Source organism: Rhynchophorus ferrugineus, unplaced genomic scaffold, assembly GCF_030347505.1.
Source record: "Rhynchophorus ferrugineus isolate W39M unplaced genomic scaffold, kcgeb_rfMv2 rfM7, whole genome shotgun sequence".
Classification (NCBI taxonomy): Eukaryota; Metazoa; Arthropoda; class Insecta; order Coleoptera; family Curculionidae; genus Rhynchophorus; species Rhynchophorus ferrugineus.
Window position 1 is genome coordinate 36346493 of NW_027472586.1, and position 16691 is coordinate 36363183.

At 36.2% G+C, this 16691-nt stretch overlaps 3 protein-coding genes across 12 annotated transcripts in view; 1 reads left to right on the forward strand and 2 right to left on the reverse strand.

Moving 5' to 3' along the window:
• The window catches only part of mbc (dedicator of cytokinesis protein myoblast city), a 31266-nt gene extending 30600 nt beyond the window's left edge, over positions 1 to 666 (reverse strand). For 5 of the 8 annotated variants that reach the window (XR_013006684.1, XM_076410720.1, XM_076410716.1 and 2 more), the window contains exon 1: positions 253 to 421. Coding sequence is in view for 7 of the 8 variants with exons in the window: in XM_076410720.1 (XP_076266835.1) it covers positions 253 to 298 (46 nt within the window). In the remaining variant the exon portion in view is untranslated. Of the gene's footprint in view, positions 1 to 252 lie in introns of all 8 variants that reach the window. The other 3 variants (XM_076410721.1, XM_076410719.1, XM_076410717.1) reach the window with 1 other exon arrangement.
• DCTN1-p150 (dynactin subunit 1) lies at positions 645 to 12270 on the forward strand. 2 transcript variants are annotated; one of them, XM_076410735.1, is made up of 18 exons: positions 651 to 789; positions 848 to 1038; positions 1094 to 1221; positions 1338 to 1364; positions 1460 to 1510; positions 1587 to 1767; positions 1818 to 2048; positions 3651 to 3936; positions 3990 to 4246; positions 4856 to 5062; positions 5189 to 5686; positions 6153 to 6479; positions 6537 to 6777; positions 7730 to 7926; positions 8649 to 9057; positions 9120 to 9370; positions 10622 to 10855; positions 11995 to 12270. In XM_076410735.1, exons 1-18 carry the CDS (start codon positions 765 to 767, stop codon positions 12133 to 12135), a joined length of 3882 nt encoding a protein of 1293 aa, XP_076266850.1. In that variant the 5' UTR covers positions 651 to 764; the 3' UTR covers positions 12136 to 12270. The 2 variants fall into 2 exon arrangements, with proteins under 2 accessions (XP_076266851.1, XP_076266850.1); XM_076410736.1 differs by lacking the exons at positions 1338 to 1364; positions 1460 to 1510 and having other exon boundaries at positions 645 to 789.
• LOC143200305 (U4/U6.U5 tri-snRNP-associated protein 1) lies at positions 12262 to 16360 on the reverse strand. Of its 2 annotated transcripts, XM_076410758.1 has the most exons (8): positions 16224 to 16360; positions 15984 to 16169; positions 15517 to 15929; positions 15214 to 15459; positions 13869 to 14277; positions 13606 to 13815; positions 13367 to 13548; positions 12262 to 12868 (listed from the first exon to the last, which is right to left on the reverse strand). In XM_076410758.1, the coding sequence occupies exons 2-8, from the start codon at positions 16165 to 16167 to the stop codon at positions 12317 to 12319; spliced, it is 2196 nt and encodes a 731-aa protein (XP_076266873.1). In that variant the 5' UTR covers positions 16168 to 16169; positions 16224 to 16360; the 3' UTR covers positions 12262 to 12316. The 2 variants fall into 2 exon arrangements, with proteins under 2 accessions (XP_076266873.1, XP_076266874.1); XM_076410759.1 differs by having other exon boundaries at positions 15517 to 15917; positions 15984 to 16296.
• Positions 16361 to 16691: the final 331 nt, after the last annotated feature.

Genomic DNA, 16691 nt, shown 5'->3' on the forward strand with positions numbered 1-16691 from the left:
GCCCAATGTAAGACTTAATTGAACATCGACTATTTAAAAATATATGACCTCACGACGAATGAATCAATTAAAATAGTATTCACGTAATCTACTGAATGCTCTTGAATGATGGCACTTCTCCCGGAAGGGTTAGCGCTAATTTATTATTACGCCATAAAAAAAACAAAAAAAAAACGATAATTAAAACAAGATAATTAAATACGAACTTTCCAGGAGAGAAATTATTTTTAAAATTCTATTTATTTACGTTACCTATACCGAAACTTTCCAGATCTTGTACATTGTTCCAACCAGTCATTTTTCCTCCAAACTTTATCCGAAAATGAACTTAAAACACATTATCAGTTTATTTTTTAAAAAACAAAACAATTTACAAACACCATATTTTCAGAGCATCACCACTCCTTGGAATGTTCCAATAATGTATTTGGATGATTAATATTAATCGCCCGAATATATGTTTCCTTGTCTGACTTAACGTCAAAAGAAGATAGTTAATTCTACTAAAACTATTTCTTATGGATACACTTTTACATTAAAATATCCATTAGCAAAAGTAACGCAAAAAATAAAATGACAATATGAAATGAAATATTAATTACAAGAAAACGTCAAAATCACCAAAGAAAATTTGTTTTTGGTTTGGTTAGACGTATGACAATGATTGATATGTCACACGATTTACCCCTATGTAAGTAATAGTTCTTCCTTCTCTGGCTTGTTACTAAAAGGGGAGCGTTAACTTAACATTTTTGGTTAGTGGTATGACAGCGATTGATATGTCATATGGTATAACAGTATAGAGTATCGCTATATTTATTGTTAACAAATATTTGTAACATTTAAGCGCGTAAAAGGTTTAAAATGTCTGATTTAATCAAAGTCGGACAAAAAGTAGAAGTATCCAGTAAGGGGGTACAAGGTGTCATTGCGTATATTGGGAAAACAAATTTTGCGACTGGCAAATGGATAGGGTTGATTTTAGATGAGCCTAAAGGAAAAAACGATGGTACCGTTCAGGGACACGAATATTTTAAAGTATGCCTCAAATACAAACAAGTTAATATTATTGTCATTACATTCCTGATTATAGTGCGAAGAAAATCATGGTATGTTTGTTCGTGAGACTCAAATCCAACCTCTTGATGATGAAGGCAAACCTATTATTGTTAAGGCCCCAGAGTCATTACCTTCTAAAATAGCCAGGTCGCGCACTAGCACGTAAGTATCTCCAGTTATCTATCTTTTAAAAATCCCTTTTTGTATTGTGTGGTTTTGATATGATTTGATTGATATCCTTTTAAACTCACCAATTTTTTCTCTTAAAATACACGAAGGCCTGCAACCAAACCAAAACCGACGACGTAAGTAATGTTAAAAATGAAAACTGAAATCTCCTGACAGGTAGTGTTTAACATTAATTGTTACATTTTTTTTTCTTTATTGCTGCTTTGCTTAGTGTTCGACGAAAAACACCTAAAGAAGGGCTTACTTCTTTGTCAGCCTCCAGGTAGTACTGCCATTAATGATTTGTGTATATTGTGGCTTGTCCAAGCTTGCTATACATGTAAAGCTTTTTCTTGTAGCTCTAGGATGTCATTAGCAAGCAGTCGTCAGTCTTTGGCAGGCAGTAGGCAATCTCTGGCAGGAAGCAGACAATCGCTCGCAGGCAGCCGCAGTCATTTGGCATCACCAGCAACTGAGAAGCCTCCTGATGGAAGCAATGAGATAAGCACTCAAGTCCCCAAAAGAGCTTCATTCGTCGAGGTTAGTTGCATTATTGAATATCGTTCTATTCTCACTATATTCTAATGCAGACTGGCTTCGTGGAAACCCTAAAGCCCCAATTTACTCCTGGGGCTGTTATCACCACCACTCCCACGCCCATTTCTTCAATTGAAGATAAAATTAGCCACTTGCAGGTTCAGCAAGAACTGGAAAATAGAAATCAGCAAATACGCGATTTGAATGAGAAGATCGAAACATTGAAAATTAGAAGGCAGGAAGATAAAGAGAGACTGAAGGATTATGACAAATTAAAGATACAGGTTGGTTTGTTATTTTAACCTATTGGAAGTGAACTGATATTTGAATTAAAGCTATCAATTCAAAATTAATAAAGTAGGATACATATTTATTAAAACAATAAAAAATATTCATGGACAAGAAAAGCCCTATGAAAATGCTAAGAAATAAAAATAATTATATTAGTATTATATTTGGACCTTTGCGAGACTAAAAAATGTAAAAAAATGTATTTTAATGTGGGAAGATATTTTTTATTGGCACTGCATTAAAAAAATGCTTTTTTATTCATAAAAAATAATATACAACCCAAAAATAAAAATGATGCAAGTTAATACCCCATCAAATAATTTTGAAGTGATATTTAATTCCCAATTTGTTATTGCTGTTAGCGCCTGTGGCGTTTCTCTGTTATACTATCCTAATAAACAATTCAATTGGTTAAAACTCAAATTCTTAACGGAAAGGTATAAATATTAAAAAGTTCTTAACAGTTTTTATAAAATAATCCTGAAAAACTTGTTTACATAGTTTCGAAACACTAAAAATGTTTCCTCCCCTCCGTTATAATAAGAATCAATTTCAGTGGTTGACGCTCGAATAGGCGAAGGCGAAGATGCATCAATTCTCTCTGATGTCCGCTTAAGAAAGGGAGAATTCAATTAAGTTTCGTTTTGAATCGTCATCATCAAAAGCCGGAGCCTGGAGAAAGTGTCTACATCTCAACCAATATGCTGCTGTTGATGTCACAGAGCTTCGAATATTCTTTACTAAATGTCTCCACAGTGAACGATCGGCTGCAGCTGTTCTGGCCTCAGACAATATTAGTCTCCTATCGTCCAAATAACTTTCGATCTTATTCTTTCTCTTCCATGCTCACGGTACTCTTTCGTGAAATTTCTGTAAGCAGCACGTGAAGTCGCCTTTATATTTTCTGTCGTCACTTGGTTGGCTTCAGCGATTTTACAACACGATTTTTAATGCAAGGTTAAAAAGATAATTTCATTGCTTTAAAAAAAAGTACACTATTCTCCAATAATTATTAGAAATAAATTAACACATACATTCTGTCAAAAAGTAGCCGAAATCAGTGAAATATAAAATGTTTATTATTTGTCCAAGTTTATTAATCGCCTTCAAAGTAGGTCCTTATGACATTTTCCGATATCTAATTATCGTCCAGTATCGTATTATTTTGTCGCGCCTTTGTCTTATGTCGATCGAAAATGAGTTGAACCATATGAGGTGGTTGTTTGAGGTTCTTTCTACATACTTGTCTTGTTTTCTCAAACTTAAATGACGATTTTATTTTTAACCAAATCGGGTGAAATCTTTTTTTTTTGTCTTTTCATTTTCTTTTGGCCATTTGATTATATTTTGATATGATGAAAATTAAATGTAATTATAATTAAATAAAAACTACAACAGTTTTGGTTAAAAAAAATATTTTATGCTAGTAAAGTTTTATGAAAATAATTTAATTTTTCAATATAATCTTTTTTTAAGTAATATTTCGTATGATCTTGAATAATAAGATATATTTCGCAGTATAACATTATATAGCCAGATAATAAGTAAGAAAAAACTAGTAACGAATTAATTGGATTCCGTTATAACTCTTTTAGCTAGAGCAATTGGTTGAGTTCAAATTAAAAATAATGGAAGCTCAAAACAGCCTCCAAAGAGAATTACAGCGTGCCAAACAGGAGGCCAAGGAAGCGGTGGATGCTAGAGAGGCACACGCGGAAGAAGTTGCTGATCTGGCGGAAGCTGTGGAGTTGGCCACGTTGGATAAAGAGATGGCCGAGGAAAAAGCCGAATGTTTACAAGTGGAACTGGAGGCTTGCAAGGAAAAACTGGACGAGGTCACCCTCGATTTACAAATCTTGAAAACAGAGATGGAGGAGAAAGGTATGTAACGTGATATTTCCTTATCTCGATTCAATACGAATCCGTTCCATCAGCACTGGGCTCCTCCGGTGCAGATTCCCAAGGAATCTCGACGTACGAGATCAAGCAACTTCAGCAACAAAACGCCCGATTAAGGGAAACGTTGGTCAGGCTTCGGGACTTGTCTGCCCATGACAAACACGAATACCAGAAGCTGTTGAAGGACATCGACCAGAAAAAATCAGAAATCACCGAGCTGGGTAAAACTAAAGAAAAACTGAGCGCCCGGGTGGAAGCCATGGAACAACAAATATCCGATCTGCAGGAACAGGTGAGTCACATAAAAATTTAAAAAAAGTTTATATTATAGTCTGTGCTGTATCTATCATAAAATAAACTTTTGTTAACCGAAATAAAAAGGCCACGTTCGTAACCAGAAAACAAAATAAAATGACCGATTAAACTAAGACAAACATATCCGTAATATGGCCTCTAGTTATATTTACAAAACAGGTAACAACATGCTCCATGTGCTCGACGCTCCATGTGTTTTTTTTTGTTTCTATTACCCACGATATTAAAAAAAAACGTTATCGATCTATTAAATATGCATCTGAATTGAGTGCATCGATATTGATATTTTGTAAAAATGTTATGACATTAAGATAAACCCTTAATTACCGTGACACCATAAATTAATCCTTTTAATATTTTTTATCGATTATTTTAGCCACTCAATGGATTTAAATAAAATGTTAAAGCGTCACTGTACATGTTTTCTAAATATATAAAAGTATTTTTGGTCATCTGAAACGGATTATCATTTCAGTGTCATATTAGATTTCCAACCGATGCCTAAACCGCCTAAATGTATAAGTTAATCAGAAATATGCCTGCACAAATAAAGGTATTATGAACTAATTAAATTACGTGTTTTAAGGTCGACGCTGCGCTAGGAGCAGAGGAGATGGTAGTGTTGTTAGGCGAGCAAAAGCTCACCCTGGAAGAAAAGGTGACCCAATTGCAGGAGGAGGTAGTTGAACTGGAGGCTCTGCAAGACATGAACGACCAGCTGGTAGAGAGCAACATCGAGTTAGAGGCCGATCTTCGGGAGGAGCTCGACATGGCTATGGCAGCTACTAGAGAGGTAAATTGTTTAAAATTAGACTAGAAGTTTATTTATTTTTTTATTGTTTTACCATTTTTTAACAATTATCAGTTGGTCGTAATAGTACATTTAGCGCCAGTTGTTATACGCTAACTGGTTTTTAAGGCTTTAAGAGAACGGGACGCAGCCATGGAGACCATAGCCGACCGTGAATCCACCATCAACAAATTCAGGTCTCTGGTCCAGCAGTTGCAGGAGCAATCGTTGAACCTCCAAGGACAGTTGGAGAAGGAAACGAGCAAACCGATGAAAGCCCTACCGGAGATCATCGATTTCAAGAAGATGTTCACGGAGACAAAGGCCCACACCAAAGCCATCGATCTGGAGTTGAGGCGTGTCGACGTGCAGCAACTACAGCAACATATTAAATATTTGAGCGCATACATGCCGGACTCGTTCATGAACAGGGGCGGGGACCATGATGCCGTGTTGGTGTTGTTATTGATTCCCAGGCTCGTACACAAGTCGGAAATACTATTAAATCAGATCAGAGACAAGTTCCCCGCAGTGGAAAAAATAGACAACGCCGCTGTGCTCAAAGGTCATAAGGTGGAACAATTTTCATTCAGGTGCAGGATGAGTTACCTGGTGTTTGCTTTGCAGGTGAGTTAATGAGTTTTTATTAATATTGAGGGAGTCAGAAACGGGTCAACACGGATTGGGTTTTCGGCAAATTTACTAGTTTTATTGATCTTCTTACTCTGAAGAAATAATTCAGAACACTGGGGGTTTTCAGCTAGGACGAGTCGATATTGAAATTAAATAAAACTAGCTGTTTGTGTACATTCGGTCAAAATACTACCGGGAATTATTCAAAGAACCCACCACTACAGGACACTCACTGTTCATATTTGAGTGAATACAAGGCGGTAACAATATTATAATATGGAAAATAGCTGGCACAGTTGTGAAACCTGCCCTTATATGTTCAGGAATTTGTTTTGACGCTGCATCTTCCAAAAATAGAAAATAATACTGTAGCGTTCTGTGAGAAACTCAAACCAATATACTTTAATAAGTGATTATTTAATACAATGGATTATATAATAACGCAGGACTGTTTTGCCAGGGTATATTGCATCAGTACTATTTCTCCTTGAACTCCTGCTCGCCGGAGATCCTGCTGAAAGTGGGCGCGACTTATCCAGAAATGGCAGCGCAAGAGAAAATCGTCGATGGCTTCGTGGATCTAGTGAAGCGCAATCAGCTCGACGAAAATGTGCCCATCGATGCTCTGGAGAAATGTTTCAACTATTTCAAGACGTTGTACCCGGTGTTGCTTGGCTCGGACAACAAATTGAACCAAAACCAGCTGCTGTCCGACAACATCAAATTATTGCTCAGCGCGGTGGATGGTTTCAGCGCGGACGCTAGCGTCATACGTTGTCTAACACCGGTAACTAGTTTAAAAAAACACTGGTTCTTGTAAATACTGGTCATTAATAAATTTCAGGGAGGTAATGTGGGCGATACGTGCCTATTGGCGCAACATGTCATCAACATATCGGAACAGCTTCAACAGCAACTGAAGCAGGCCAAACGCAGACTCCCAGCGGATGCATCTATCACCAACCTTGGTTTCGGCAAGGAGATCTTCGACACTCTTTACCAGAGCTATCAGCAAGCCGGACGAGTGCTTAAAACCATCCATGAGATTGCCAAGAATGCCGTGCAGGAATTATCCAAAAGTGGTGGTAGGTTCCCCCTTATTTTGTCACTATTTTTTTAACGTGTTCAGAAGCTCCGATCTGTTAAGTACCAGAAACTATGAAAGGTCTAAGTTAAAAAAAAAAAAATTTTGAATTACCTGAAAACTATTTTATTTTGACGAAAATAAGTTAATACCGTTGAATCAATATTACAGCTATTTTAATATAAAGGAAACCCTTATAATCAAGTCATGCCACTTGATCAAGACACTAGACCGATCTCTCAGTATAATATAGATAATATAATAATATTAATACTTATTTCAGTTTGCGATGTTGCCAATTTGATGAATTGCATTTATTTATGGAATATGTTGTACATTAACATTTTTGTATTGGGACTATATAAAACATTACCTTTAGAGAAACACTAATACGGCTATATATATAGTACACTTCTTTCATCTTTGAAGTAAGAATCCAAAGGGAGCTAAATGTGTGTTTACTTTGTGTGTTGTGCTTTAATTCAGTTTAATTCCAACTGCCAATCTTTGTACCCTTTTAAATGAATGTGTAAAATCCTCATACCATTTAAACAAAGGCCATCTCAACATTGGATTACCGCGATCATCGTAAGGGTTTGCCAACTGTTAGCAACTGCTGACTATCAGACTGCACACAGTTTCTGGTAATGTAAAAGTTTTAAATGTTCTGTTATCCTTGATGTAATCTGAATATTGACCATGATGTTACATATCTTTCTTATGTGATTGATAACATTAGCACAATTTTATTTGTGTTATTTTTTTTTCTGAGATACGAAATATTTTATTTCAGCTTTCCTTTGTTGAAAACAAAATTATATGATAGATGCTCAAATGTATCTCATGACCTTTAGGATCTATTCATTTTGACCACTACTTACAGCTAAAGCCACTAAAGTTGCACACCTACTATGTATACCTCATCGAATAGTTACGTGGAATTCGATTTTCAGAGGGGGAGAAAGGCATCTCTGAGGAGAAATTGAAGGAGTTCGCCATGACTGCCAGCGACAGGATCTATGAACAAGACGATTTGGGCCCGGTACAGAGCGTGAAAAATTCCCTGTCCTTTTTACTGACCGACGCGACCAATATCGCCAAGTTCCTTCAAGATAATGAGATGCAGTTCACCGGACAGAAAGAGGAACGAGTGAGTATTTTATGATTTAACAGGAGGTCTGTGCTCCCAATATTGATTTGTACTGTGTAGAAGTAATTACATTTTTAACGCTTTTCGTTAAAAAGTTAAAAACCGACTATATTGTTCACGTTATCGGTTAGTAACATTTACATAGATATATTTCAGTCTGTGGTGTGTCCAATTTTATGAATTGTATTGATCCATGCGGAATATCATATACAGACATGTCCTTGTTCTTTTTTTAATTATATTTTCACTTAGCGTCAGAATCATCAACGAATAATTTGAGCTTAGATCAAAATTTTATCCAATTTCCAAATATTTTGATGGTATATTTCATGCTATGAAGATATGTCTGGAATTAGTCGTCCAATAATTTAGTCTTCTTGTTGACATGTTGTTGTACCCTAGCTGCTTTATGCAGTTCATCACCTTTACTTGACTTAATTCTTTGCAGTTGATTGTATTTTTGACATCAAAAGCGTTACCAATTTTTTTAATAATTTTTGTCTGTCTGAAAAAGTGTCTTTCCATTTTTATTGTATCAAAGGCAATACAATATTTATAGCTAGTGTACTCTCAACCTGTCGCAGTTAATTACTAACACTGTTACATATTCAAGGGCATAACAACTCCAATGTAAGTTATTTAATTTGAAAATGTATTTTCTTGGCAAATCTAATACTTTTATTGAGTTATTGACTATCTAATTTTAATCTGTTTTTCTTCAGCCCACGCCACCTATTCTAGCTCGTGCAGAGAGCGTTAGAAAAGAACTGGAACAAACCAAGACGCTAACCACGAAACTGAAAAGCCGAGAGTCTGATATGAAGGAACTCAAGAGGCTGCTGAAAGAAAAACAGGAACAGATGTCAGAAATGACGATCCGAAAGGAACTGGCGGAGAAAAAGCTCGGAAACGTCAACAAGGACTATGAACACACCATCGAGAAGCTGCAAAGGAAACTGGACGAGGCCGTTAATCAGAACAAGAAGAACAAGAAGGAGTTCGAGGAGACGCTCGATCATCTACAGAACGATATCGATTCGCTGGAGAACGAGAAGGGCGAGATGAAGGAGAAGTTGAAGATGTTGACCAAGAAGGTACAGCTGGAGAATTCTCTGTCCAAGAGTATTTCTGGTGAGTTTCAGTTGCCACAAGTCACGTTATAAACTCGGATCACGTGAACTTTGCTTTTACAGGTTCCCAGTTGTCGTCCCTGCAATCTTCTATGGGACCGATCCTGCCGGCTATGGTTAAGGATTCACCTCTGTTACTGCAGGAAATCGACAATCTGCGCAAGTTGTTCAACCGCGAACGCAACGAAAGGATCAAACTGCAGAATGAGAAATTGCAACGGCAGCTGGACAGTCTGGCCCCACTACCTTCCTTCAAGAACACCAGAGATGAAGTTATCGAGGGCTTATTTAAGGAAGGCGCTGCCTTAAAACAAGTAAGAATGCTCTTGTATCAGATTATTCAAAAAGTTTTGTCTGATAGAAGAAATTTGATTTGATGGTTTGAAATACTAGGTTAATATTAACCAAGTATTTCAATATATTATAAGTATTTATATATATATAAAGGGTGGATAACATAATTTTTTTCATGTTTATGATTTTCTTGTTTTATATAATGCCAATGGAAAAATAATTACTAGAGCCCATTGCTCTAGTAATTTTTTTTTATTACGTTAGTCTCTTCTTTGTTATTACCAGGTATTTAAAGTTGAATTCCTTACAGAATCCTTTTTCTAGCCCCTTGTTTCTGAAGCTGTCGCGATTCTTCCATGTTGCTATTTTGTTCTGTATGTTTTCCAAAATCATTTTTGTTAGATTAATCACCATTCCTAAGGTTTAAGGAAAGGGTGGAATTTCCCACCCTTTCCGTCCCTTCATACGATTTGGTTCCTTTTTATTAATTTTATTAAGGGTTTAAGTTTTATTCCTAACCTCGACACTGAACCGTTTTTTCATGTCAAGATCTGATCCATCGTGGAATTTGCCTTTTTAAAGCATCCTTAGTATAATTCTACTAAAACGCAATAATTTACATATTCACAAACTACATTCTTCTTGAATCACAAAATGCTGATGCTGGATGACTAGATATCTACAATCAGTTAGTCCTTTGAATTTTGGTTGAGATCTATGCCATGAGTTGGTTCTTAATGAAAATGAGATCATAATGTCTGAAAATTATGAAGGCTTGTTTTTTCTGATTCATTGTCCATTAAACTCCAAAATATTTCCATGCCATTTTAATTGTCCTGATATTAAAACAGCCACATCTTGGGTTTGTATTTATTTTGGACATGGGACTAGTCTGATTTTGTAGATGTGAAAGAGCAACTTTTTCTTTAAGTAAATGATAAAGGTGTCTGTATCTGGAAGTGCAAGAGTAAGAAAAGTTTGTTGTCTTTCAAATCTCTATTATTCCCAAAATCTCATACTTTATGGCTAGGGGACTGTGATCAACTTAAGTCCACCTTTGGTGACCTAACAATATGATTGGTTATTGGAAATCCAATGTTTTTTTTTGTTGACAGTTAAGTTGATCCCAGTGTTTTGAATGAATTCAAAAGGGAACAGCCTTAAAATCTACAATCGTTCTTGAATTAGTTTCATCCGCGAAATTTATCACAACATATTACTGCAATATGAAAAAACTCTTAGCCAACATTGAGCAATTTTAAACTGCGCAGGAAATATTGATGGCTCTGGCCAGACCAACGTTCCCGGCCATCTATAAATTGGCTCCAGGAAACGGAACTGCGGCCTGGGTAAAACACTTCGCCGAAGAGCAGAACAAAATCAATAGCCTGAAAAGGAGAGCGGAGGAGTTCCAGGCCAAGGTAGCACGAGAGGCGATCAAGAGGAAGAACGGCGGCAGGATTGACGCCAATTTCACCATGTTCCCGACGAAAGAGATGGCAAAGGTATTTGTATATGTTTATTAGGATCGGTTTTTTTTCGAATTCTTTGATGTTACACATCCGGTTTGTTTTAGTGTTGAACTTGACACCAGAAAAAGAAACACTTGTTTGGTTTTACATTATTTGACTTTAGAAACCCATGCATAGTAAAGAAAGAGAGCTAAATGACGCTTTCCTTCTTCACTCTGAAAAAGAAAATGATTTTACCTAAAATGGTAGATAGTGGTTTAACCCACCCAGAATACTATAACATGTGGTTATCTGTGTCTTAGGTAGCAGTTATTCTATTATATTATAATATATTATTCTATTGAATAATGGGGTAAAACAGATAGATGCTTTCTCAGTCTCGCGTTTCATTTGCATACATATAATATATCACGGGTACATAATATAACACCACATATAACACGGAAGATAAACCTGAATAGAGTAAGATCAGGAGGAAAGTGTTAAATTATAACATATGTAATAAAATTATAACGACAGGCAGTTATAACGTTTTCTGTGCAAACCAAGGATTGTTAAAAAGTAGAGAATAGGACGTCCTTCCGTTGCGATAGTTGCCGAATCGATACAAGACATGCTTGTAAATTTATGTTTGTCGTTATTTATAGGTATATATAATCTGAAAAGGCTAAATCAGTGGTGCAATCGCGATAAATCCTTACTTGGTAAAAAGGATAATTAAAAATATCAGTAATAACTTATAAAATAAAAAATAATACCAAAAAATCAAAAATAAAAATATATAAAACACTAATATGACCAATAAGATAGGACAAATATAAAGAATAGAAGAACAAAAAATAAAGCATTGTAATAGCAGAATAGCTAGAGTCCAAAAGAAATTGCAAATGTAATTAAAATTAAAGCATAATTTGTCGGGAAAATGAATAAGACAATGAAATACGCGGAGGAAGGTGTGTCAAAAATAAAATTTGAATAGAATGATCTATTCTATATAGATATATGAAGATATTTAGGAAGATATGTTAGAAGCGCTCACTAATAAGTAAATTTCGATCTTTCGCCCGACAAAAAAAAACTCCACCGGTAGATAAAATTGTCTGATTCATGTTACAGAAGTACTGTAGGGAACGATGCAGAAAATTTGCAACTAACATATTTTTTGTTCTCAGGCCCTGAAGGAAACAAAGCCCGTCGATATTGGATTCGTGAAAATACCCAAAAGTGCTCTGGCGCCCAACGAGAAGATCGGCATAGTGAATTTGGAATTGGATTTTACAAATCTCCAAAATCTCTTACGCTCCTTAGTATAAAGCACGTCGTCTTTATTTTCAAATTTTATTCAACTAAACTACATAAGCTTTACTACATAGTTTATTTATTCCTAGATATTAGTAATTATATTATTTTTTACACTGTTAAAATTAAATAAAACCCTATTAACTTTTTGGGTGGTGATTTTATTACTACTCTTACATGCAAATAACAAAATAACTAACGCCTGGTCTTCGAAATGGCCGTGGCCTGCTGTTGCTTGTTTCCCGACAGGACGATGAACGCCGATTGTGTCTCCTTCTGCTTGGCCTGGAGCATGTTCAGGGTACCCAGAGGGGTATCAGTCGAGCTCATCTTCTTCATCAGCTGTTCCTGGGCGCCCTTCTTTATCCTCTTCTCCACTTTATTCTTCCCGGGGCCCTTTCCGTGGAATTTGTGCGACAGGTAACGGAAAGCCTCTTTCGAGTTGAGAATGTGACCCTCATCGTCGATGTACTCTAGCTTGACGTTGGGTTTAAAGCCGTCTTTCTCTCGGAACTCTTGTATGGGCCCCGAGTATCGATCCCTGCCGCTGCTCCTGCCTCCCCTTTCGCTTTCGTCCCCATAACTTTTGTCCTCAATGGAGTAATGCTGAGCTTGGAGATGAGCCAGTCGAGAATTGCTGGGCCGGCTGTTTTGTTCTTTGTCCAGGTACCCTTTGCTCATAGCCAGTTTTAATGCCGCCCCAACTCCCGTGCTGACATCCGGCTCTTCGTCCAGGATTTGGACTTCCTTGAATTAGAAAAAAAACAGATGTTACAAGAAATATTATCAATACCTTTGTGACCAAAAATTTAATTTCCTTCTATGGTGTTACTGGTTTGTAAGTGTTAATTTTTTGTACTTTATGTGATTCTCTTAATACTGATGAATTAATTGTAAAAAAAAATAACGATATATCGATATACCGGATATATATTGAGGCAGGCGCTGCGCAATCTAAAAGTACTATCTTAAAGTGATTGTACGCTAAATTCCTCAGATACATACAATTTTTACAAATAGGCAGTACTGATGAATAAAAATGAAAATGTTCGTTCGGGCTCATACAGAAAAGTTACCTGTATCCAACGATTCAGAATTTGAGAACCTACTCGATTTATTTATAATTACACTGTTGTTTTTTGACAATATTCATTTGTTGTTATTTTTATAAAACAATGACCATGATCGAGTAGGCGGCCAGACCCTGATGACTTTTAACGCCTATAAGGGCGACGTGATTCTTACCTGCGGAGCAACTCGATTCACATCCGCGCCCTCGCTCCTAGGGTCTACCGTGTTCCATCCCGAGGTCTCTATGATCTTGCATTCGTCATCACTTTTTTCGTCGTCGACGGTTTCTTTCTCAAAGTCCAGCATATCTTCGTCCTCGTCTCTGTTGCCGGATTTTCCGTAAGTGGGTATGTCTCCTGAAAAAAAAAGCGATTAGGGGCATTGTGGTCTCGCCGTGTTGTCTGTATTCTCACCGAGGGTCCTACAAAACTCAGCAGTGGCATTTAACACGATGTTGCCGCTGTCAACGTTGCCGTCATCCTCCGGCTCTTCCTTAACCTCCGACTTGATAATGTCTGCCACCAGGTTCTCCTTTTGCTTGATTTTCCTAGTTTTGTGTAGTGCTCGTTCCAACAGGTCGTCCTTGTCGTCTTCCAGATTTATATTAGTTGGTATTTCTACATCTGAAACGACTAATATTAATACACCTATCGACAAAAAATCGGCATTTAATTACTCGGCACGTCGTCTATACTGAGCTCCGCCTTATACTTGTCCGCATTATGGGATTGGGACAATTCATCTGCAGTCAATTTCCCCTTCGTCCTTATCTTCCTCGTCTTCTTTTTCGGTTTTTTGAACTTGGCCAGCTCCTCCTCGTTGTAATACTCTGACGCCAACGTCAGATTCTTCTCAGGTAGGAACACCACCTGTTTCCTGGCCAATTTCTCCTTCACAGATTGGACCGCCGCCTGTTTCCGCTCGACCGCGTTGTCGTAGCCGATCCGGAATCCGTCCTTCTTGGCGCCCGAGATCTCTTCGTCGTATTTCGACAACAAGGATTTCTCCTTCGGATTGCCGAATTCGTCAAACTCCTGGTCTTCGTAAGGATTGTAATGAATCTTTCTTTTTTTATTGTCCACGTTCTAGAAAGGTTTTTTTAAGTTAATTGTTTTGCAAATTGGAAAAGATCGAACATTTGTCGTTTAAACGAACGTATTTTATTCATGTTGATACTTCAAATTGTTTACATGTTACGTCTGAAGGCGACAGGAAAGATAAAAAAGCCGTATGACTGGTTATCTGCTTGCTATTCATTTGTTCTTGTTGCTATAAGAAAAGTCCACAGAAGCTTCACAAACGGTTGCAAAGCCTATATTGACGCCAAGAAAGGTTGTGTTAAGTATTTGATAATTCGTTTCTCTACTATCAACAATTGCTGCAATTTAAAGCAGGTGATTAAGAAAAAAATAGACCTGCCTCCCATCATGATAACGCTGGACCAGACATCTTTAGTGCACTAGGCAAAATTATGGCTTTAACAAAAGTGGAACAATCTTAAATTAAAACGGCACATATATTATTGATTGATGTTTATAATTTATATGAATAAATTATCTAATTTTATTTCTCTAAGTTAATGAAATGTGACATGTCTTAATAAAACATCTTTGAGGATATTTAACCAATCACAAAGCTTTTATCAAGAGTTGTCATATGCATTCCGTAAGACAGTTGTAATAGGATGACACTGTAAGAAACAAATTTCCCTATATCAAATTTAATTGTGCGGTAAGTATTGCATTTCAAAGAAATTTAAAGCAGAATACATGATTAAAAATACAGTCAATAAGAGCATAAAAGTTGCAGTTACTAAAAGTTAACAAAAAAGACTAGTGTATCAATTAAACAATTCACCTCCACATTCCACGATTCCAAAATTAGCCCACACCGAATATTGTAAAGCTCAGAAAAAATGTATTGTTACAATAGAAATTACTTTGAAGGAAATTAATAAATAATTAACCTGTTTTGACTTTAGCTGAACTTAATACTTTACTTAGTGTAAGATATCCACTTACCTTTTTATATTTTTCATTATCAATCATATTTACGTTGACCAAAACATCATCTTCTGTATCTAACACTGCCTGATCTTTTAATGTTAAGATCACAACTTTTTCTTCTGCCAAGCTATCCACATCATGTTCCACCATGAGACCTTTAAGATCCCTTGCAGAATATTGTTGTTTTCTCTTTTCCCTTTGTTCCTGTTCGATTACTTCACCAATTCCAAATTGGGCATCCAACTCCTCTAACATCTTAGCCTAATATCAAGCCAAAATTAATAAAATATAGTTTTAACAAAAATTATTTTGACATACCCGTTTTTCTGCTTCTTTTTTAGCTGTGGCAAGCTTTCTGTTTTTATCCACCCAATTACTGACATCATCGTCCTCACTATCACTCTCTTCCCCTAAACCCCGTACTTTACTTAACTTGTTGTGTAATAGTCTCTTTTCTTTGTGTTCTGAGAGTTTTGCTCTGATCTTTTCTCTCTCCGCTTTTTCAAATAGATTTTCAGCGGGTTTATGGTAAAACTCACCAAGATCATCTTTCTTTTTGCCATCACCCTTTTTACCTACATCAGATGTATTTACTTCCAAAGGTTTCAAACCTAGTTTTGCTCTGAGCTTATTCGTTTCATCAATAGAGAGGCTCTCTGCTCCCTGACCTGAAGGTTCTCCTTCCTCAGTTTGACTGTTGTCTATTGGTACTACTTCAACTACATCAGATCCTAGTATAAATATATCAATAAAAGCTAAATTTAAAAAAATATTCAAAAACTTACCATCGCTTTCAAAATCGATTTTAATCGACTTTTCACGTCTCCTTTCTTTATGGTGACGATGCTTATGCTTGTGTTTCTTTTCGCGATGAGTATCGTAATCTTCGCCATTGGGACTTTCGTGACGCCGCTTCGAGGACCTAGACTGATCTTTTTCTTTGTACTTCGACTTACTACTGGAACCCATAACTTGTTTAGTTTTAAATTATTTTGCGTTAAAATAACTCTAAGAACGAGACACACCTATTTACAAAATAATCGCAATGGTATCGTTTTTAAAATCTTTCACTTCACAAGGCAACAACACAATACACAAATCCTTTTGACATGTGTCGTACACAAAATACGGAAATATTGAAAAATGACAGAAATAATATAGTATATATACATGATATATACTTATTCTGTGGTGTCGTACTTTCCTGTACGTATAATATATATTAATAGCCTACCTATAATATACGGAGCTAATCAGAACGCTTTATGGTTTTATGAATAGCAAATAGCTTTATGAATAGCAAATAGCTTTATGAATAGCAAATCGTTTTATGGTTTTATGAACTCAACAATGTTTTTAAAAAAATTGCTCTAAAAAATATACAAAAGCGCTATAAAATACAAATGTATGGCATATAACAAAAAGAATCTATTATTCTAACTTTATTATTGGTTCAGTGGATATAGTAAGTTCTCTATGGTTCAGTGGAAATG